This window comes from Chinchilla lanigera, unplaced genomic scaffold (assembly GCF_000276665.1).
Source record: "Chinchilla lanigera isolate Chin_1 unplaced genomic scaffold, ChiLan1.0 scaffold00019, whole genome shotgun sequence".
NCBI lineage: Eukaryota > Metazoa > Chordata > Mammalia > Rodentia > Chinchillidae > Chinchilla > Chinchilla lanigera.
The window spans coordinates 2,925,181-2,947,903 of NW_004955420.1; the positions used below are offsets into that span (position 1 = coordinate 2,925,181).

The window sequence follows — 22,723 nt, forward strand, 5'->3', positions numbered from 1 at the left end:
GAAAACTAAAATTCACCACTTCGGTTTGAAACGTTGCACTGTGGGGAGATGGCTGGAACCGAGGCTTGTGGCTTTCTTCTTAGGGTAGACTTGATTTTGTTGTGTGTAACAATTAAGGGTGGAGCTCTCCCCTTTAGGTCTGATTGCCCCAGAGGTCAGCTTCTGATCATGATCATGAGTTTCTGCCAGGGCTTTGGAAGAAATTCTTCTACTAGAGAGGTGACCTGGATACCTACTGGCACATACTCCATTTATTCTGAGCATTGCAATGATTTTTCTTAGGTACCTGGCCTCTTTTAGTTATTTGTGACTTATCTCCCTTCCTGCTTGTCCTTGGAGTTTTTCCTCCCCTCCTCAGCCTGGTCAGCAATAGGAGCACTTAGGTTTTCCTACACAGTCTGCATTGTGGTGTGGACAGAACTGCTTAGCAGTGCTTGGAGCACACACTGTAAAGGAATTTTGGGATATGCTAATGAGGAAACCCATAACCAGAAGCTAGAAGATTCACAATCAAATTGCAATAAATCTGTGGAGACTCCTTAAAGAACAAGACACACAGGAAAAGCCTGATTGCCAGCAAAACTGCTTTGCAAATGAGTGGTTCGGCTGCTGAATCTTTGAAAAGGCAGCAACACTCTCAGAAGTACTAACCTAACCACATATTAGTCAGACAAATGACTAGCCAATGAACGATGCTGCTGTATGTGCAATCTCCCTCTGAACAGTTTCTGGAAGGATTCATGTTTGAATGCTGATGTGGAAAGTAAATAAAATATACAATTTGCTCTTCCCTCTTCAACCAACTACCCTTGCCCCACCTCCCAAGTTTGTTTTTGTTCCATTTACTTTGCCATATCAAGTCTTGAGCAGAGTTGCTAAGGGACATGGAATTCTATCATACTTTCATTTTAAAAGACCAAATTAGCATTTCAGTGATTATAATTTCTGTATGGTGACAATGAATATGATTAATAAGTTGAAGTTTGGGATAAAAAGGAACATAAAATGGTATTTTAAATACATTCATATGGATGACTTAGGAATCATCTATACTCAGTTGGATTCATTGAAACTTTCCATATATTTTATAATATCAGGTAAAATTGTAATGTGTTATTCTCATGAAAACTCACACATCAGAGATTATATGCTAGAACATTTCTCTCATGACTTTAAAAATAACAAACTTTATTTTCCTCATTTAGTCTCAAATTAGTAAAGGGGTAAAGCAGAACAGATAACTTTTTCTTATGAGTTGCAGATAAAGTTTTGCTTAACTGTTTGATTCTTGGAAAAAAGAAATAGCAGTGTTTTTACTTAAAAGCTGGGCAATTTTTTCAAGTCTCCTTTTTCTATTTATCTTCAGGTCTTGTTCATAAAGCTCCTGTGGAGGAAATCAGGCTCTAAATGTGGAATTGGTATGAACACATTATGCTTCTTAGAAGGCTGTGGCTTATTCAAGGTCCCTTAAGCTGGAACCACATGAAAAGTCAAGGATTTGCATAGTTAGGTTTTATATTCTTTTCTGTTTATAGATGCAAAACAATTTTGGTTGGAGTTCACTTTAATTCTCCACTTGGCCTCACACATGAGTAGTTGAGTATCACGCAACAGTGCTTGTCACTCAGGCTCTTCGGGCAGCACAAGTCTTGAGTTTCTATCAAGGAAGAGTTTAAACTCCAAAGGCAGATCAAGTCCTTACTCCATCACTTACTGGCCCCATGACTTTAGGGAAACTACACACCTTCTGTGCATAATTATCTCTTTACCTGGTGAGGATGAGGGAATGCACACTCTGCACATACACATATGCGGAGTGAATAGGAGAATGTTGCCACATAATAAAAGCTCAGTAAATATTACCACTTGCCCTTTCATTTTGATGGTCTGGCTTTAAAAAGATTCATTCATTGAGAGCTGAGAAAGAGTTTACTCCCTTCTAGTTCAATGTCCTTAATTCACAGATAAGGAAACTTAGGCCTGGAGAAAGGATGTGGCTTCTGACCTAATTTGTGACAGACCTAATCTGTCTCATAATTGTTAGTTTAGGCTGTTTTTGGTTTGTTTGTTTTACAATACTGTCTCACATGTAAGCATCAGGAGGAATCTGACCACTCTCACCTGTGCTGTTGCCACTTGTGTTTCAAGTTCAAGCCACCATCATTATTCTCCCAGATCACTGCAATAATTTACCATCTAGAGTAGTTTCCCTGCTTCTACACTTAACTGTTTCAATTTATTCTCAACTTAACACCTTAGAATGTTTTCGTTTTGCAAAGCACGGTGCTTTCTCTCATTTCATTTCTTATCACTGTTCTTTATCATATTTTGAAAGCCTTTCCCTTCTTGCTCTTCTTTGACAGTGCCAGAACCATCTGAGCTCAGTGTTTTGCATTTGCCGTTTCCTCATTTTGGAATGATTTCCACCCAATATCTGCATGATTTTCTCCATCATCTGGGATTTTCCATTTTTCTATCATGGTTCCTTCCTCCATGGCATTTATTATCATATAACATTTTTGATATTGAGGTAGTTTATTGCCTACTCCAGTAGCATGCAAGTGCTACAAGGGCACAGTTTTTCCATTGCCCTATCTTGAATGTTGAGGGTAGTGTATGGCACAGAAGAGGTGTTTAGAAGATTTTTGATGATTACATGAATGAGCAGTGGGTCAGTAAGATCTGTGGGCTTTTCAAAAGGCTGTGCTTCCTCGGGTGTTTTTGTTATAAGATAAAGTTAAGTAAAGTGTAATATCCTTAATCGAATGTGGTATGGCATAGAACTTTCCAACACAAGAAAATGTCTTTCATGATGTAAATTGCCTATTTCTGTCTGTGTAGTTGGACCAATATGCATATATCTTTCTTGAGATAATTACTAGAAAAAATTTATTGGAGCAAAGCCAAACTAGAACAATCACTCCTTTTCTAAAGCTCTGTAAGTAATACATTTTAATTCTGGTGAATCAAGAAAAAAACACACAAATGTTTCATTCTTTCTCTTTCAGGTTTCTTAAAGAAATTTGAAAGAAGACAGGCGGTCAGCACTCATGAATCAGATTTCATCTTGATAGGCTTTTTATAGACCTATAACAAAGTGAAGCCCAGAAAATTGTGTTAGGTAATGGGGATTCTGACAGACCCTTTAACTATGTGGAGCTAGGAGCTTCAGCTATAATTCTGGTGCTTCAGATGAAAATTTCAAGTGTTTTCATTAGGTACAACAGCTGTTTCTATTATAGATAACAGATCTCAGAGGTGGTGATGCTGATATCAACTTCTGGTGAGCTCAGAACATAGTGTAGCTTGTACAATTAGGTTTTAAAATTTTTTTTTCTGCACATGCAAATGAACTCTGTAGCAGTAAAAGGAAATTACTTACTTGCTACCGGAATTGTCTGAAAGTGATATGATCATCCTTTGTAGAGTCACGTTAACCAGATTAAAAGCCCTTGGGAAAAATTTGGCACCCTGTTCCTTCCCATTCACATCTTCCTAAAGACCTCTCAGTAGCTTCCATTTAGAAGGCTATGATCGTTATCAAGGCTTTTAATTTGGAAATATTGGCTGCTCACCAGTGAGTCTTTCTAGACACCCAGTGGTTAGGTGTAGTGGCTCTGCTCTGTTACTGTCCTGGATGTCTGAGAGGCCTGACTTTTACCATCCTCTTGACTCCTGAAGGTATGTTTTCCAGCCTGGAACCAAGCCATAGTTTGCTGCTGTTACTTTATTCCAAGATGATCCTCATCATTTTGTTCTCTCACTGGATGCACATATCACATTTGTATCCATGGTGAAATCTACTGCTTCAGCTCTTTGAATCATGGCTGAATTCTTTGGTCAATAAAATATAGTGGAAGTTCTGCACCACTTCTGAGATTAGCCTTTAATAGACCTGATAATTTCTACTTCCTTTTTCTTGAAAAATTTCCTCTTGGAACCCAGCTGTGATGCTGTTTGAAGCCTAGTTCATACAGATAGAGCACATTTCGACAGTGTAGCCAATGGCCTCATCTGACTAGTGTCAATGAAGTCATCTTGAAGTCCATCCATTTTAGCGTTTGATGAATCCGATCTTATGCACAGAAGTCACTGACTGAACTGCATGAAAGAGACTGTGCAAGAACAATCTCTCGTCTACCTGTAGATCTGAGAGATAATACTGAAATTTTTAAATCTCTGTATTTAGGATGGTTTGTTACACTGCCATAGATAACTACAATAAAGACAAAGTGAGAAGCCACAAGCTACATGCACCTATGAACATGGGCAACAAAAATGCTAACCCAGAATGAGGTGTATTAAGTAGTTGTCCACATGATATAAATAGATGTTAATCTCTCTTCCACTTTTATGGCTGGGTGCCTAGGATTAAATAATTAAACTGTTGCTCTATTATCATTTGGATTCATAAATACAAGTATTTAATGTACAAATGCAAATGTTCCTGGGAAGTATAATGCTCTGTCAGAGTACAGTGAACTTTTTCTGTATAAAGCCATAAATAAATATTTTAGAGTTTGTGATTGCAGTGGCTGTGGTATCTATCCAATTTAGCCAAATTGACACAGACAATATGAAAATGGATGGCATGGTTGTATGCAATGAACTTTATGGACAAAAATAGGTTGAGTGCTGGATTTGACCTGTAGATTGTAATTTGCTGACTTCTGTTCTAGCAATTATTCTTATAGCTGATGGAAAACATTTGATTATATTACTTGATACTCTTCAGCATTGAATTAAGTTGACTTCTAGCTCCAATCTTACTACTAGTCCTTCCTAGTCCCCTTTGTAGACTTCTCCTCTTAAGTTTGAAATGGGCAGTAAAGCATTTCTTTTGTCTTTAACACTCTTTCTCAGTGACCAGAAACGTCACCCACTCAAATGACTTCATTTAACACCAATTGGTCAATGGCTAGACATTTCTACCTCCACTTAACTATTACCCTTATTCAGTGTTTTATCCAGAACTTCAGTCTCCTGTATTTTAACTTGGGTGTCGTGCCAGCGTCCTAAGCTCAATTCACTTTTGTGCCAATTATTAACAGGTAGTCTTTGAACTCTAAACCTACCCTTCTATATGTAGCTTATTGATGCTTCTCTGGCATCCTAAAAACCCCACTTCTGCTTTGGTAACTGTTAGTCTCTGCCCACAGGGTGTATGAGAGGAGAAGGCAAGGACTTGACCCTTCCTTTCCGCTTCCTGTTTACTCTATCTGCTTGGTGTTTCCTGTAAGCATCTTTTCAGCCAACGTTCTTCAATCAAGAAACAAACATTGTTTTCTGTAGTAGCATCAGAATCTGCTTTTTCCAAAAGCAGCGAATTACCTCTATTGCCACTCACCTCCCAGTAATTTTACATAGCAGCAGTAGGTTAGTGTTCCCACCTTAGAGATACGGGTCCCAGCCCTGCAGGACCTCTCCGCTGTGGTCAGAGATAACTAGCAGCACCTTGTAGTGGAGCTCTGAGTTATAGTGTAGCAGGGACCCTGCTTTAAATGTGTACATTTTAGTCATTCCAGACTCTTCTCTGTTATTCCACCCTAAGGGGTGATAGTTGGCTTTCTTTAATTGCTTCTTCAATAATAACTTACTCTTCCCCTTTGTTTTTTTTCAGTTACATAATTAATAATGTCCTAGTTAGCTAACCATTCTTTATATAAAATTCTCACTCAAATAGCTGGTATGGTTTCTGTCTCCTGACTGGACTCCAGAGGGGTTTATATTCTCAGGCAGAAGCTGCACCTGTGTCAGTTTTCTTCCTTAATAAATGGCACTAGTAAACCATCTCCCAGCATCCCCTGCTTGGTTACTCAAGCAAATATCCAGGCATCATTCTGTACTTTGTCTATATTCTCAGCCCCCATATCCCATTAGTAATAAGGCCTACAGTTTTGGATTCCTAAATATTTCTTGTTTCTGTCTGCTTTTCTCCTTTTTTATACCCACGACTTTAGACCAAGCCACCATCATGTCTCCCTTGGGTGAACAACATCTATTAATAACTGACCTCCCCACAGTCCTGTCCCCTTTTCAACCCATCTCACCACAGCTATAAAGGCATCTTTTTTTTTTTTTTGGTTTGGTTTTTCTCTGGTACCGGGAACCGAACTCACGACCTTGCGCTTGCCAGGCAGGCGCTTTGCCGCTGAGCTAAATCTGCAGCCCCTTATAAAGGCATCTTAAAACCACTTTCCAGAGACAAACACTCTGAAATACTCCAAATCCTCAACTCATTTTATAAACATGTCTTTGATTTGATTTTTCTTGCTTCTGTATTTAATTCTGTATTAATTCTGTATGTAATTTTATTTCTCTTTACGCATTTGTCATTTTTTTTTTTCAGTGTGCTAGCCTTTCTTTGTACTCTTGTTCACCAAACTGTTCCCTGTTTGGTGATCTTGTCTTTTACCTGGATGATTACTGTAAATTCTTTAGATGCTGTATGATTATCACATGCTCAGAGATGGCTTTCCTGATCTCCTGGACTAGGCTATTCTCCACTATCTGCTTCCATAGTTCACTGAATAGCTCCTCTCTTCTGAAGTATCCAATACTGCTACTTATCAAAGTAGCAGTCTAGATGGCCACGTCTGATCCACCAAAATAGATCTAACACCTAGTGCCTTTCCAGCACAGCAGATATTCAACAAATACTTGCTCAATTCTTTTGATGCTTTATATGTATATATCAGGACATCAGAGTTCATTTCAGAAGACGTGCTTTCTCAGAGGCACCAGAATCCCTCAGGGATTGCTGTCACTTTTTTTTTTTTGGTACCAGGAATTGACCTTGCACTTGCCAGGCAGGTGCTGTGCGGCTTTGCTATCTCCTTGGCCCGGATGTTACTTCTTAAACTTTAGGCTTCTTTGCTTCTTTTGCATCTCCTGACACCAGTCTCCCTTTGTGGGGTCTTACAGTGACAGGAGAAGACTGAATGGGGAGGAAATGCTAGCTTGAGCTAGATTGGAGACCCATCATTACCAACTTTCAGATTTCCAGAGGGCCCTGCAGTGTCACTCAAGTCTCCTAAGTACCTGGTGCCAGGCGCATCTCAGTGTTTGTTGCACTTAAACCCCAGTCACAAAGCGATATCCCTCTGCTTCTAATCACTAGCACGTGACTCCTCCACTGAAGTCATCAATGCACTAGTTTCTTTGAGGATCTCTGTAATGTTGTCATTAAGTGACAACAAATGGCAAACGCCAGTAAAGGGAAAAGGAGTGGGAAATGGGCTAAAATACTGGTAAAAAGCCTTCAAAAATTATCATCACCAATAATGCAGAAGCAGATCATTTCAAAAGAATATGAAAATGAGCATGATCATGAAGAAGAATCATGAAAGCATATGAAGACAGTCTGTTGGAAAGGAACAGACCTGAGGGAACAGATTAAATAAATTCAGCTTTGATTTTGGTTACACTCCAGGGAGAGAGAGCTGCATTTACTTAAAAAAGAAAACAAGCGGAAAACAACCCAGAGAACATTCATTTCTTTTTATCTTTTAAACAGATTTGATGCAAGATGGACATTTGCTTTGAGAATAACATAACTTTTCCCTTCAGTTCAAAGTTTTACCTTTTGGATGGTATTCCACACACGTTCTTTATTGCTCCTTCTTCCTTCAAGGGTGTCCATAGCATCTGCCATTAGTAACTGCAGCTGTGGCAGCAAGATAAAAATTATCAGTGTGGAATTCACACAGAAATAACTTCTCTAAATACACAGATTAAAACCTAATTAAAAAATCATTTGTACGCTGATGATTTTATTACTCATCTTTCCCACAATGAATGCTGCCACCTCGTCTTCGCTTGAGTCATTACGGAGCGTTATTGCAGATATAAAATATTGAAACAATGGAAAGGTTCTTCTTGAAAATTTGTAGAAAACGTATAGGTTTTAGTGTAGTAAGTGTTGGTGTTTTGTTAAAAAGAGATTTGGGTTGTAAAGAATGAAGGCGGTAGTTAATTCTCTCAGGAAATGCCATGTAGTACATGAACGCGTTTTAGTATTTTCTCCTGAGGCTAATGTATCATAATTCTAGGCGTCATGCAAAAGCTCACCAGAGAATGATACTGGCATTGTGCTGCTTTATTGCCTCTTTAAGAATCGAGCTCATTTAAGTTCTTTTCTTTGTTAAAATTTTGAAATAACTGTTTTAAAATTTAATTTAATGTGTCTATTTTTAGGTCCCAAAGGTAAGTTTTCAACATGCTTCACTGTGTCCACAACAGACACCTGGCACATGCTAATAGAAAACAATATGTACATGATGCACATATGGCTGTAAAATAATGAAGCTGCATCAAACCTTGTGATACTCAAACTTTAATAAAAAGTGTCCCCCAAGGGACACATCCTCGTTTAGCTCACTGCAACATCAAACAGTTTGAACCCTTAGATAGTCTTTCTATGCTGTAGCTATTGCAGAACTTAAGTAGGAGGGCAGAGCTGAGTCACTCGGAGATCCTCTACTGAGCAGGCACTGTTCACCCAGTGCCATGCCAGGCAGTACTAGGGTCTATTTTTTGGGGTAACCCGTACTTGGAAGCTGGAAAGTATAATCTATTACCTAAGGCAATAAAATCTTGAAGATATATGCTTTTTAAATATTTGGCTTGCAGATATACAGTCATATATATCTATTTTTTCTGGTGAGCACATGAATTATGAAAATATTCCATAAAATCCCATTTTTTAAGGCTTCAGATACTGAAAAATTGTCCATTAGACAGGGATGTCAGTAGTATTAGTTTGGTGCTCTCTGTGTATATTTTGAAAAATGAGTATTTCTGGAGGAAACAAACCCATAGATGTGTGGTTGAGGAGGCTTATGCGTGGCAAACTGCTCTGTATTTTTCATTTGAATCCAAAATGTGCTTTTCAAGAAGAAAGGATCAACATTTTGCTGGCTTCCCTAAATTAACATTTTCTTTGCCTCCGCTTATCTCAAAGGAGCATTAATCATCTAAAATTGGCTATAATATGCAATTTGAAAGCTCATATTTAACCGTACTTCTGAATGCTTTATGAATGGTAAGATAAACACTTAGCCTTTTAGATGGTGTTCTTCTACACGCAACTGTAAAGAGTTAGAAAGTATCACTGCCAGTTTGACTTAATAAGTCCTTGATTAATAGCCTTACTTCATAGTTTTTATGTGTAGTATATATCGTTTTATTCTTTGGTTAGGCAGAGCATTTCATATGCTTACTCTGATATCAGTATTTATTTAATGTTTTTTTAACAGGTTTAGATGAACATTCTATATGCTGGCAGCTCATTTCTTGGTTACATTTTTAAAAACTAAAACAGGGAGGATTCTTTTAGTTATCTGAAAATTACAGGTAATCAGTTTGGGCTGTTCTCATCCTTGCTGGGTGAATTCAATTCAAGTCTATAATTAGTTTTAGCTACTCTCAATTAAAGCTTCAAAGTAAAGAGCTCTTCCTTACAACACATTAGGATCTCCATATAGAGCACATTTTACCTTTCTTTGTATGGGCAGCATACTGTTTAGTAATTAATTTTCAAATGAAGTGTTATAATTTCTAATATTAATTATTATGTTAATACACAATCTTTTTTTTTTTTTTTTTTTTTTTTTTTTTTTTTTTTTTTTTTTAAAGGCAAACTTTTTATTGTTTTGTTTCCAGTGCCGGGAATTGAACTCACAACCTTGCACTTGCCAGGCAGGCACTGTGCCGCTGAGCTAAATCCCCAGCCCCTTTTTTGGTATTTTTGAGACAAGGTCTCTCTGTGCAGTTCAGGCTGGCCTTGAACTCACTTTGTAGCCCAGGTTGGCCTCGAACTCACAACGATCCTCCTGCCTCAGCCTCCTGAGTGCTGGGATTACAGGCGTGCGCCACCACGCCCGGTACACAATCTGTTTGAAAAGTCTTTTGGTGAACTATTCCTTCAACTAACTAGTTTTGACTGGCTCTGAGTAAGGTCAAAATATCTGGTTTTCTGAGCTACCCAGTAAGTTCAGTTTAAGAAGCAGCTATTTTGACCAACTACATCTTTCTCTTCAAATAAAGTTTTACCGATTTATCCAAATGTATTAGTGTGTGTTGACACTGCCAAAATATATGGTAATACTAGAATTGATTAAGAAAACTCTAAGGACCATTTTGTAGGGTTGTATTTTTCCACATAATCTCTTTTGTCTTCTCCTTTTTCCAAGAAGAGAATCATGTATTAACATATCTTAGAGTTTTAGAAGCAGTTTATTAAAATTTCATTTTACTTAAAGCAAAAAGCCTGACACAATATGAATAACCAGTCCTTTTTTATGTTTTTATACATTACAAAGTTCTTGCTGTAAGAGATGGAAAGTAGTCAATGTGAGCAAATAAAAATCAGATAGCCCTACATTTTCCACTTTCTTCATTAAAATGCTTCATGGATGGTAGAGAGTTTGCCTTCAGACTCCATTTATTATCACAATTTTTTTTAGACTGTATCACTCTTCTGTTGGCCCAGGGCCTGTGAAAGCCTTAAACGAAGAAAAACAAATACCAATTCCGCCTCCTGGTGACTGATGTCCCGTAGATAGGGGATGGTTGCTAGTTCTGCCATTGCTTGATTAATCACTTGGGACTGCTCTTTTACTCTCTGTAGCTGGCCGAGGAGGCTGGCGTACTGCAACTTCTCCATCACACCCGAGCATGCGCAGAGCCCACCCTGGTCTCATAGGAAAGAAAAAAATGGTTTTAGAACAAAGCCATGGAAAGATACCCATCCCTAGCGATGGAAGTAAAGACCTGGTATACTCCATTTGCCTCTTTTGGAGCAAGGGTGTCTTAATACAAATGATTTTTTCTTTTTGATCATTTTAAGAAAAAAAAAAAAGTCTATATATCTTTTTCAAGCAGGTGGATATGGATGCAAGGGAGCTCTTTCCAGGACTGCTGAGATGGGTTTGCTGGTTGTCCTTCCTTGGGAAACAAGGTAGGGAGGAAATGACAGGACTGAAATTATACCTGTGCTCTCCTAGTTGTGATCTCACAGGGCTGCACCCATAAAGAGGAGGCGACTTTAAATACCAAACCGTCACACAAGCTGAAGGTTGCCTACTACCTTGGGCCTATAAAAGAAAGTTTTGTGCAAGTTGAATTCTGTTTATCTCAGTGGAGATAAACATGACATTACATTGCTATCATCTTTGGTTCTCATTGGATGGCCTTGTACTCTGGCTCCTAGTCTTGTGGCAGCTCACTTTTGCTTCTAGGGTCATTTCAACAATGGAGAAGATCCACCTTGGAATGGATTACACTGCACATTTGTAAGGCCCTCCTCTCCCCAGCAGAGCTATTGGTATTTTACGTTTTCTTACGATGAGGCAACTTAGAATGAAGTGGCCCTCCTGAATATCTGGTATGGCCATCTGCAGTGAAGACACATTACCTTCTCTAAAAAGTTCAATACAATTGTAATACTTGAGAGACAAAGTTTATCACAACATTCTCAGGTTTGTCTTTAGGAAAAGGTACATACTTTGACATAAGGGGACATGTAAAATGTTATAATCAAGGCCTTGGTTTCTGGTGGTCTGCCGGTCTGGTGTTTAGAGGGTGTTGAGAAATGGGAAGTTGTGGGGGGATCTGATTTCACAACTACATTCTGCATCCTGGCGCTTGGAAGAGGAAGATTTGGGTGAGCAGAGCTGGCAGGACCCTTCCTGGACCACTTGCACCTAAGTTTTTAGGCTTTTTTTTTTGTTGACTAAGCAATTAACAATTTTGGGCTTCATTCAGTGAGTCTCAGTATTTTGATCCATGACCCTAGAAATATGAATTACCTAGGTGTCTCCAATCCAATATCTCAAAAAGAAATTTGAGGATGAATCACCACCTTACAGCTCTGATTAAGTTTCTGATAAGTACTATTTTATTTGTGGTGTTTATAAGGACTGCTTGTGAATCCTTATGAAATAGCATTTCTTCTAGGAATCATAGAAAGCAGACATGCTTTTCCTTCTTGAAAGAGAATTTTCTCTAAAGAGAAAGATTGTTAGAAACTAGTATTACTAAAGACCGTCTGAACTTCAGCTTGAAATTAGAAAGCGGTTCTTTCTGAAATGTCATGCTCATGTTTTGATTGATAGTAACCTCTAGAAGCTGGCATTTTTCCAGAATCTTGGAAATAGAAGGTTAGGCACCACTGCATTTTATTTGCTTTATTTCTCCCTAATACCTATCTGTGCTATTCATGTAATGTCTTCTATTCTTACTAATTTATTCTTTTTGATGAATCATTTATATGAAAATCTATAAACCTATAGGAGCTATGATTGCAAATGGTGGATTTGAGATCTGTTGCCTGAATTGATGAAATAGCTGGTCTACCATTCGGTTTAAACATGTAGCTAAACAATGGCATTCTGTCAAGTAGAGGAAAGCAAGTTGGAGGAGAAATGGTTTTCTTTCTGAAGAAAAATTGCTTTCTTTGTCCTTCTTTAAAAAGAAACAATGGGGCTAGTTGTAGGAAAGTGGTATAGTGACTCAACTCCAAAGAACAGAAACAACTGCAGCCTGCTTGGGAACATAATCTATTAGTGTAATTTTCCAAAACATCAGGAAAATAAAAATAGTGGAAGGAAACAGTGCTTTGTTAGCTTGATTGTTGGATGCATAACAAAACAGGAAGTGCTCCATATGAATAAGATACTAGGGAAAGAATGCAGTTTCCTGCTAATAGCTACCCATCCTCCCCTTGCCCCCAGTCAAATGCAGTTTAGTTTATCAAGAAGTGATAGATTAACATTTTACCTATACCAGATAGGGGTTTTTGAAAGACAAAGTGAAAAAGCTGAAAAGTAGTATTTTAATGCAACAGGAATGTTTTAATGCTGTTTTTTTTTTTTTTTTTTTTTTTTTTTACAAAAATAAAAGAAATAATGAAAAACAAAGAAATTAGCTTAAACATTTAGTGCTAGCAATTATCTATACCTGAAAGGAGGCAGCCCTCTCCAGAGACTTTAGAGGCCATCAAAGGGCTCCTTAGCTGCTGGAGAGAGTATAATAAAGCGGCCAAGATTGAAACTAAAACCTCACACAGGTACAATGAAGGTTAGGTAAATAGCGAGTTCAAATGAAGGCTTCAGTCAGATAATTGCCTAGATTTCATAGCAGTTATGGATAAGTGTTTGGCAAATAAGTGGCACTGTAGAATACTGCTGAAATGCAGAGTCCAAGCACTGGGGATGTATTTTCATTTGGCACAACACACACAAACAGAAACATTAATTGCAAAAGCGGGGGGGGGCAGTAGAAAGCACATATTATTGTGCATTTCTAGTGTGCATGTGTAAATATTTTTTATGCTTCACTTGGAAGAAATTAAAAGTAAAATTAACGAGGTATTAAAAATGGTTAGTTAGGTCATTTTTGGCAAGTCATTTTGTGAAGGAAGCTTTTTGCATGGCAAGAGATTTTAACTCTTTAACATTTAGCCCAGAAAGCATAGTACATAAGGTTTGAAAGTGAGAGAAGCCAATAAAGTTAATGAATGAAAAGGCAGTGTGCCATCCAGCAGCACGGTAAATAATTAGGACAAAAATCCTGAGAAGGAAAAAATGCCGTTACAGCAGGGATGCTCGCTGATGTTCATTAGGATAGGAAACCACCAGGAAAACGATGACATGTTGAGGATTAGAATTCTTAAAATGTCAGAATCTGTTTTGTTTGGTCATGTACTGCATGCCTACCGGTTCAGTCTGTAAAGACAAGGAAACTTGTGAAGGATAAAGGAAATCATTGGAAGAGAAACCTCCCTCCAACCAAGGAGGTCCTTTGTCTCCTTTACCAACTGTGTCTACCATCTCCTGGTAATGAGCGAACATTCATGTTCCCTAGGATGCTTTTCACAATTAATTTTCTGAGTCTAATTTGTTTGTATACTTAGCTGTTCATTTTAAAAATCGAATATAGCTTTAGAATAATTTTTATGTTGTTTTATGTGTGCTTTGCCTCCAGCAAGGATCAAACTTTTATTTCAAAGAGAAGTAATATGTCTCAGTGAAAGGATACTGGAACAATATTCCAAACTCCTGGCTCCTGATCCCCTAGCTGAGTGAAGGATTTCCTTTATCCTTCACAGCAAGGATCTCCTAGCTTAGCTATGTTACTGTTTTCTCATTGGTAAAATGAAGGTGACAAAATGTCACCAAATTGTGAGGGTCAAAGGAGATAATGTGAGGGAAAATGTTTTTATACATGTGCTTCTCCTAAACTCTAGTTCCTTAGTGGAAGCTTGTGCATGCAATCAGTATGCTATCACTTGTCTGATAACCAGGACTCTGTGTGTGTGTGTGTGTGTGTGTGTGTGTGTACACTGACGATTGAACTCAGGACCTCATGTATGCTAGGCAAGTGTTCTGCCACTGAGCTGTATCTCCACCCCTTTGTATTCTGAGACAAAGTCTTGCCTAGTTATCCAGACTGGTTTCAAACTTGTGATTCTTCTGCCTCAGCCTCTCAGGTACCTTGGGATTACAGGTGTGCTCCACAGCACTTGGCCTCTGTATTTTTTCTCATATATTTGAGTCAAGAACAATTCTTTATTTAGTATCAAAATTCTGGGTTTCAATGTGATGTGTTCATATATGCATATAACGTACTTTGATCATATCCAGTATCCGTCACCCTGTCTTATCCCCCCTCCACTCTTACTCCCTTTCTCTTGGCAAATGGCAGAATCTCAGGAAAATTTCTTGATTATGAAATGTTTCAAGGATTTGGAAACAAGAGTAATTTGTTAGCTTTAGAAAAAGAATTTTGCTTTAATATGCTTATATTGAGGGTAAATTGTTATTCTATGGTTTTATATGCATTCTATAGGTAACAAAATCCTTTACTTCAATGGAGGAAAATAGAAAATTGGAGCAACCAAAGAAAACCTTATGATATTAAAATTTAGTGTTTTACCAGGTTAACTATTTTACTTATTAAAGATGCTAAGTAGATGTTATCTAGGTAGATATAAACTAAATATTTATAAGGTGATTAAATATTCAATATGTATAGGGAATAGATCATGAGAATTCTCGATATTGCCCAAGTGTTATTTAGAAATCTACGCCTTTATCATCACTTATGTGACAATATAAATGCACCAATGCTTTAAAATTGTATAAGTAATTCTGGCCAGAGCATTATGTTGAGGACTAGCATTGTCTTTAGGTCTCCTGTAGTTTATGAATGCTAAAGTTTTAATTCATTGTGTTTTCATATTCCAAAGCCTATTCCTACTAAGGAACATTGTCAAAATGAATTTAAAAAATCTCTGAACATGTATGACACAAAATATATTTCTTAGCTATTAAGCCTGGATGAAAGTGTTGATGTTCCAGATGGATGATTCTTTCCCTTTGTGAACGAGGAAAATCATGCCTCAGTCACCAATATAAAAGGTAACTGAAAAATCTAAAATTCTTTAGAATAAATCTATTGCCCAAAGCACTGCCAGTGTCTTCTAGTGGAAATGTCTTGGAAGATGTGTGAAGCTGAGGCTCTCATGGTCAAAGCCTGCTGTCAGGGAGGCTACAGTCCATCATCCAGTCCCACTATGCCCAGTAGATCTTGTCCATAGCTGCAGGGGACCTCAGTTTGCCTGTGTGAGGGGATCTGAGGAAATCAGTGATCTGAGGAATATGAACAAAGGAAAAGAATTTGAGATCCATAGGACACTAGCACTACCTTCATTTTAGAAGACTGTGTAATTTCAAAGTACATAACATGCATAAAGGGAATATAAGAAAGTTGATGAAATTCCTTATAGTTAGCAGAATGCCATGGAGACTGATTCTAAAGAAGACTGAGCTGTAATTTAGAACTAAGAATCTCTTTAATTATGGTTTTTAAATCTCCTTTGTAGACTCACAAAGATATAGACATACACAAATCTCCATGCGGTCAGAATGCCCGTTGAAATGTGGAGGAATGAACATGAAGAACATGCATAATGCTTGGGTTGGCTGATCCTGCTTTCACATTAGTAGATAAAGAGCCAGGAGCTGTTGTAGCCAGTTTCTTGACAAGTAACGGGGTAAGGAAGCACTGCCTCAAAGAGAGAGGCACAGACAGATCATTTCCCCAACACTCAGCAACCAGGCTCTGCTAAGACAGCCAGGCAGTAAGGAGAACAGCTAAGGCTTCATGGTGATAAGCATACACAGTCGTAAGGACCTGATGATAACAGTAGTAAGTGTGCATTTCTAACTAGGAGGGGCAGGTTGGTGAGGGCACATGTGTGCATGCGGTTGGAGGAGGTTGTGATAAAGGGTGGATTGCAGAATAGGACCCAGCATTTATAATATAGGTGATGAGATTAACTTAGATGGAATGTTTTTGCCTCCCATTTATATGTTGAGCTGTAATCCTCCATGTAATGGTACTTTCAGATGAAGTCTCTGGGGAGAAGTTAGGATTTAATGACATGAAGGATGGCACCCTTGTGAAGGAATTAGTGACCTTATAAGAACAGACATCAGATAGTTTGCTCTGTGTCTCTGTCAAATGGGGACACAGCGAGAAGGTAACTGCCTGAAAGTCAACAAGGGAACCCTTATCTGAACCCAGCCATGCTGGCACCTTGATTTTAGACTTCTAGTCTCCAGAATTATGGAAAAATATATTTCTGTTATTTAAGCCAGCCAGTCTATGCAACTTGGTTATGGCAGCCAGAGCCAGCTAAAATGGAGATGAATTTCTAATTAATAGAAATATAGGGCAGGATAATTGAGTGGAACATACTTATGTGTGTATGTGTGTGTAGCTGTGTGTGGCAGAAAAATGTAGTAACAATGTGCTTTTGCATTTGTAATACATAGAATTAGAAATTATGCAAATAGATGAGGAATTTTATAGCTGTTCTAAAATGCTGAATAATATTATTGAGCAGATAAACTGCTGAACAGATGTTGAGTAGCTGTTTGTGATGACCCCCTTGGTTCTCCTTGTAAGGTAAGAACATCAAATCAATGATGTAACACAAAAACCACAAGAAGAAAATTGTTTAAAATTTCCAATATGCAGGCTTTTTGAAAAATATTAAAAGAGGAGAAATCTGCAGTGTTTATAGCCTGCTAATGAGAAGTTCTCTTTGTATACTTTCAGTACAATGGCGTAAATTTTGTAAAAGAACATCACATTATTCAAGTCATATTTTGGACTTTTAAGAGTGAAAAGTAGAAAAAGCATATTTTTTGTGGATCATACACAGGGATTAGATAATTTACCTTAAGGCTGTACAAAGCTCAACTGCCAGTGTTTACCATAGCAGCCAATTCATCAGCGCGGAGGCCCTAGCTTGAACAGCTTTGGATTCTTGTGTAGGTAATGAGATGGTTATATGCTCAGTAAACAAAATAGGAGAAACAGTGTGCTTGGTAAAATGTTGTTATTGATTTGAAATGAGAAGTTCACTGCAACTTTGAATTAGATATCAGGAAGGCATGAAGAAAAAGCTCTTTAAAGGAACACTAGTCTAATAAATGCTAGAAGTTGCACAGTGTAGCATTGTAATATGTTTCAGAATATAAAAGGAATAAAAGCATTAGCTAGATTTGTTTGGTTTTGCAAATGAGATTTTCTGTGAATGTTTCTAAAGTCACCCAACACTTATAATATCTGCTCCATAAACTTTCCAAATTTCTAGAATTCTCTAGTATTTGTACAATGGACAAATATAAAAATCTCATATACCTACATTCAATTGGGTGCCTCTAATAAAATCCAGTATTGGCAAGATTCGCTTCCCCATGGTTTCCATGTGTCTCACACTGTCTTCTCTGGTCAGCTGATTGAAAGGAGTTTTATGATCTAGAAATTACAATGATAAACTTTTATACCATTTTTCCAGACTTCCATTTCAAAAATATTTTCTTTGGCAAGCTATATAAGGACATGTCAGTATTAATAGATATGAAATCTTTAGTATAGAAACTCATCCTCTTCCTATAGCATCTGTATAACAATGAAAGACTTATGAAAAAGGGAAAGGAGATACTGCCCTTTAGAAACTGTCATTTACTCATTTTGTTGTGTTTCTTGATTGAGAGATCAAAGAGACAGCCTGTTACAATTCACCAATCTCTGCAGTGTATGCCTGTGTTGTCCCTGAGTTGTGAAAAAAAATGTTGTCATAAATGTGTCTGATTCTTGTCTTGTTCCTCTCAGGTATCATTCAAGTGTGCAGATCCCACAGACTTTGAATATAGTTCGAAGCTGAGATAAGCCTCAGAGGATGCAGCACCAGGCAATACACCAGTTCTTAAGTATGTGGTTAGAGCTGGTGGAATGAATTCAACCCGGTTATGAATTAATCTATAAGCTTCGGACTTAAACTTCAGGAAAATATTTTCTTAGGCCTTAAAAAATTTCAGTTAGAATTTGTAAATGCCACGGAACTATAATACTCCTCAGGACATCTAAGCTCAGGAGATCTAGTTACATAAGAAAGAGTAGAAAATATATTAATACAACATCAGAGGACCCAAGTGATTTAAAGTTCTTATTGGCCATACATTTTATTTCATGTAACAATTTTGTTGCATAATTGTGTTTCACGTTTGCTAACTGATGATGACAACTTCTTGTATTCTCCAACCATACTCTGTTTAAGCGTTGGTGATGGAGGTAGTTGGAATGAGATGATTGGAGTCAGGGAAGTGGGCCCTCCCTTATTGTGCGTGCTCTTGGGGGAAAGATTTCCTGGAATCAGGAATTTAGGTGTTGACTAATCTACAGAGATTAGAAGGAGCTAACTGTAACCAAACATTTTTAGGGACTTACGCCTTCTACACTGGAGCCCTGTGATGATAAGATGCACAGTTCCTAGCTTGTACTGAAAGACAATGAGAAATCCAGGTGATTTACCTGTAAATGTTGGTAGACTCCTATTTGGTATTTTTTCTAAAAATTTTCCATCTTCTTTGTTTTTGAAGCCAAGAGTCAAGAGATATTGTTGGGGAGGAAAAGATGACCAGTCAGCTGTCTGAGGCAACACGTGGAGGGCATAAAGATCTGAAATATGACAGCAAAAGAGCTAAGAAACTTCATTACAGTCTTATTATATTCAGCCCACGCCCCCTAGAATTTAGGTATGGTCCTTGGAAAAATGGTAAAAACATACATTAAAGGAACAAAGTGAAATTATGTATATAAAAAAAGGCCAAATAGATAATATATCAAAATCATGTTTCACTATTTATATTTTCCTTGCTAATCACTGCATACACAAAGCATAGTGATAATATATGGCTATATTTTGTGGCCATCATCCCCTCACCCTCCAAATAATGGGCATATGGGACCAGTTTACAGGCTTAATATTGTTCTGTCTAACTCTTTTGAAGAGGATTTGATTTTTCTGTTCGTTAAAATGTAAGGAAATAATGTTATATAAAAGAGAAGATAAATTAAAATACAAGGTAAATTAATTTAGTTATTATCCTGCCTATAATTATAGAAAGAAATTTCAAATGATTAAGTAGTCAAATGCACTGACTACTCTAATTAAACTTGGGAATAATTCAAGTGCTATGAAAATATTTCTGAAGCAAACTCACTCTTAATGATCAAAAGAGTTGATATTTACTGAGTACTTATTTTCTATCTGCTAATGTTCTAAGAGTCTTGTGTGAACTATCTTTATGAGTGAGGCTATGGCCCCCATCCTGTAAGAAAGAAGTTAAGGGACATAGATAGGAAATAATCTGTTCAATAACCCAGCCTGAATGCCGGAAAAACAGGTTTCACACCCAGACAACCTATCTTACAGAGACAGGTCTACCCCATGCACTTCGGTTTGAGATTGCTCAACTCTGCATTACTTTTGGGGTAAGAACAAATGTCAACGGGATCTTGAAGGTCAGCTTCACCTAATTCATTTCCATTTTGAGCATCAAGGCTTTGTCTTATTATAAAAGACTTCTCGAAGGCAGATGAACATAGAGGTTTAATAAACCCTACCTGTTTAATTAATAATGTCACAGTGGGAAAAGGTGAAATTCCAAACATCTTTGAGTTATGATTTGGTTAAAGGTCAATTTTTAATATAGAATCAAAACTCATGGTAATCATTCAGAAAGATACAGCCTTCATTATTCATCTGTAATATTTCTTTAAAAAATAATAGACATAGTGAACTATGGGTGTTTTTATCCAACCTCTGCCCCCACCTTTGCTTTTTAGCTGCAAAACATGTTGTACAAACTAAAATTTGCCAGGAGACCTCATGCTTAAAGCTGATATGAAGTAGAGCTGTCCTATCTGGAGGCGAGGACAACCATTCTCAACCTGCAGCCTGGCCTGAATCCTCTTCACAGGACTTCGATTTTTCAAAGCACAGTTTAGATAACACTGCAGTAAGCTATCTGGTAGAGCTTGCTTGAGTAAATAGTATGTGTCTGTTAAATAGAGAGTTAAAATGTATGGAAACTATTTAAAGAATTAAATTCCCAAAGAATATTGTTTAAACCCAAACACAGGACAAAAACATACCAAGCCTGCTTTGGTCCTTCTTCGGTCACTTGGGAGTAGATGGCCCGGACTTAAGGTTAAGAAGGCCTGATATTTATCTGCACTTCTATGCCTTATCCTTTATCAGGATTATCATATTGACTCAACAACCATGGGGGCAGGGGATAGCATTATTCCCACTATACAGATGATGAAACTGGAGTTTCAACAGGTTACAGACATCGAAGACTACACAATGAGCTAATAGTGTCCAGAATTGAAAGTCAGGCAGCTGGATGCCAAAGGACAGAGCCCCGTGACAATTTAAGAGCATAGCTATAATGACCAATGAAGACAAGTTACAGAAATATGAAAACACCAATAAATAGAAGATGAATAGCCTCTTAACCAGAAAAGGACAACAAATGCTTGAGAGTTCTCGAGCAGAGTAATTTTTAGGCACTTTAAGTTGCAGATTGCAGTAATAGATGCTTCAGTTGGTGTTTGCTTCACAAAATATCTTTTAAAAAGGATGACTCACTTTCCATAAACAATGTAAAAATGTGATTTCTGTTTTGATTTAAAAATGTGAACTGTTTCTTTACTTTTAAAATCTATAGAAGATTATCACAAACATATCATCTGTTTCTGAGCTGGTACCATTTTTGTCAAGTATTAAGAGAAGCATTTACCAATTCTCCTGACTTGTCCAAAAACTGGATTGTGTTACAAGGCAACTGGGTTAGCTTTGAGATTCAGTGTTTCCAGGAGTAGAACTATGTCCATCAAGCCAGACGTTTGAGGACTCTATTATATAGATAACATGAAGACTCTAAGAGGTTTTCCTCTTCTTGCTGCTGAATATTTGATGGAGAAAGAGGAGACCAATAGTAATACAGGCAGCGATGAATGGACTAGAAAGTCAGTGTTAGCACGATAGCTAATTTAGTATAAAAATAACTGTAAAAACACAAATATTTTCTCTTCCTTTTGATTCTATACATTTTATCCTGTATTTATTGTTAAACTTGTAAGTGAAGTGTTAAAACATGAGAGTTCTCTAAGATACATACTGCTAGATTTAGAAGAAAAAAATTTGAAATATAATTTTTCTTTCATTTGTATGCAGAGCAAATTGCAGCATATGAACATCTAGCTTAGCAGGTGGTCTATGACCCAAAATGATAACTCACTTACCAGATGTTGAATCTCATGTAACATTAATTTGAGTGCTAATTGTTCTCAATTTTGTGCTCATAAACCTCTACCTACGTCCGAAAAGCCTTGTGCTTCTGATGGATATGAGAGTTAATCAGATTATATTGTCCTTTGGTACAAAAGTGGAATCCATTTTAAAAATGTCTCTTTTGCTACTGTCAAGAAAACTTGGGAGGAATAATCCTTTAATGCCTTCCTTTACAATTTGTCACATTTGGAAAGGAAATTTTAGATGACCATGGCTGAATTCATTATTAAAAAGTCAGTTTTCAGGTACATGGTTCTAAGTTTTTAGCTATTAGTAAAGCAAAAGCTTTAAAAAATAGTAGCAAAGGGATATTATTATCATATTTTTTTGCAAAAGTGTAATCTTTCTATTTCATCTCTCACCCATGAAAGATGTTTGGTTCTTACCAAAAGGTTAGATTTCCCTTAATATTTTATTGTACCTTGAGGCCTGAAATTGACTAGTTTTGAAATTGGTTAAGTTCTTCAATATATGCACTATTGGTCTCCTTTTTCATTTTCATTTTATTTATTTACTTATTTTGTGAGTACCGGGAATCAAACTCAGGACCTTGTGCTTGCCAGGGAGGCGCTTGTGCTGCTGAGCTACAACCCGGGCTCTGGTCTCCTCTTTTAAAAAAATCACTTTCCTGGAGTTCAGTCGTTCCTTTTCATCCTTTCCTGTCCTCTTCCCTCCCCTCTCCCCTCCTGTACTCTCTCCTCCCCCTCCTCCTCTGCCTTCCCCTCCCCTCTCCTCTCCCCTCTCCTCCCCTTCCCCTCTCCTCCTTTTCTCCCCTCCCCCCGCTTCTCAGTACCCCAAATTGTCTCTGAGTCACTGATATTCTTCTTATCTATCTATCTATCTATCTATCTATCTATACTCATGGGAATTTCTATATTTCTGAAGTTTCAGCTATTATTTCTAACTAAAACATTAGGTACGAAAGAGACAGTTCCATCTACAAATTTTCACTAAGCTCAAACACACATTTACAAATACCTAGAGGCTGTGACCATTTGTTTATTA

At 37.5% G+C, this 22,723-nt stretch overlaps 1 protein-coding gene across 1 annotated transcript in view; it reads right to left on the bottom strand.

The window, feature by feature from the left end:
- Spata16 (spermatogenesis associated 16) overlaps window positions 1–22,723 on the bottom strand; it is a 223,398-nt gene that overhangs the window by 14,401 nt on the left and 186,274 nt on the right. The window contains exons 7-10 of the mRNA XM_005383016.2: window positions 18,889–19,035; window positions 17,720–17,832; window positions 10,529–10,693; window positions 7,583–7,666 (exon numbers count right to left, since the gene is read on the bottom strand). Of these exons, the coding sequence (XP_005383073.1) occupies window positions 7,583–7,666; window positions 10,529–10,693; window positions 17,720–17,832; window positions 18,889–19,035 (509 nt within the window). The remainder of the gene's footprint in view (window positions 1–7,582; window positions 7,667–10,528; window positions 10,694–17,719; window positions 17,833–18,888; window positions 19,036–22,723) is intronic.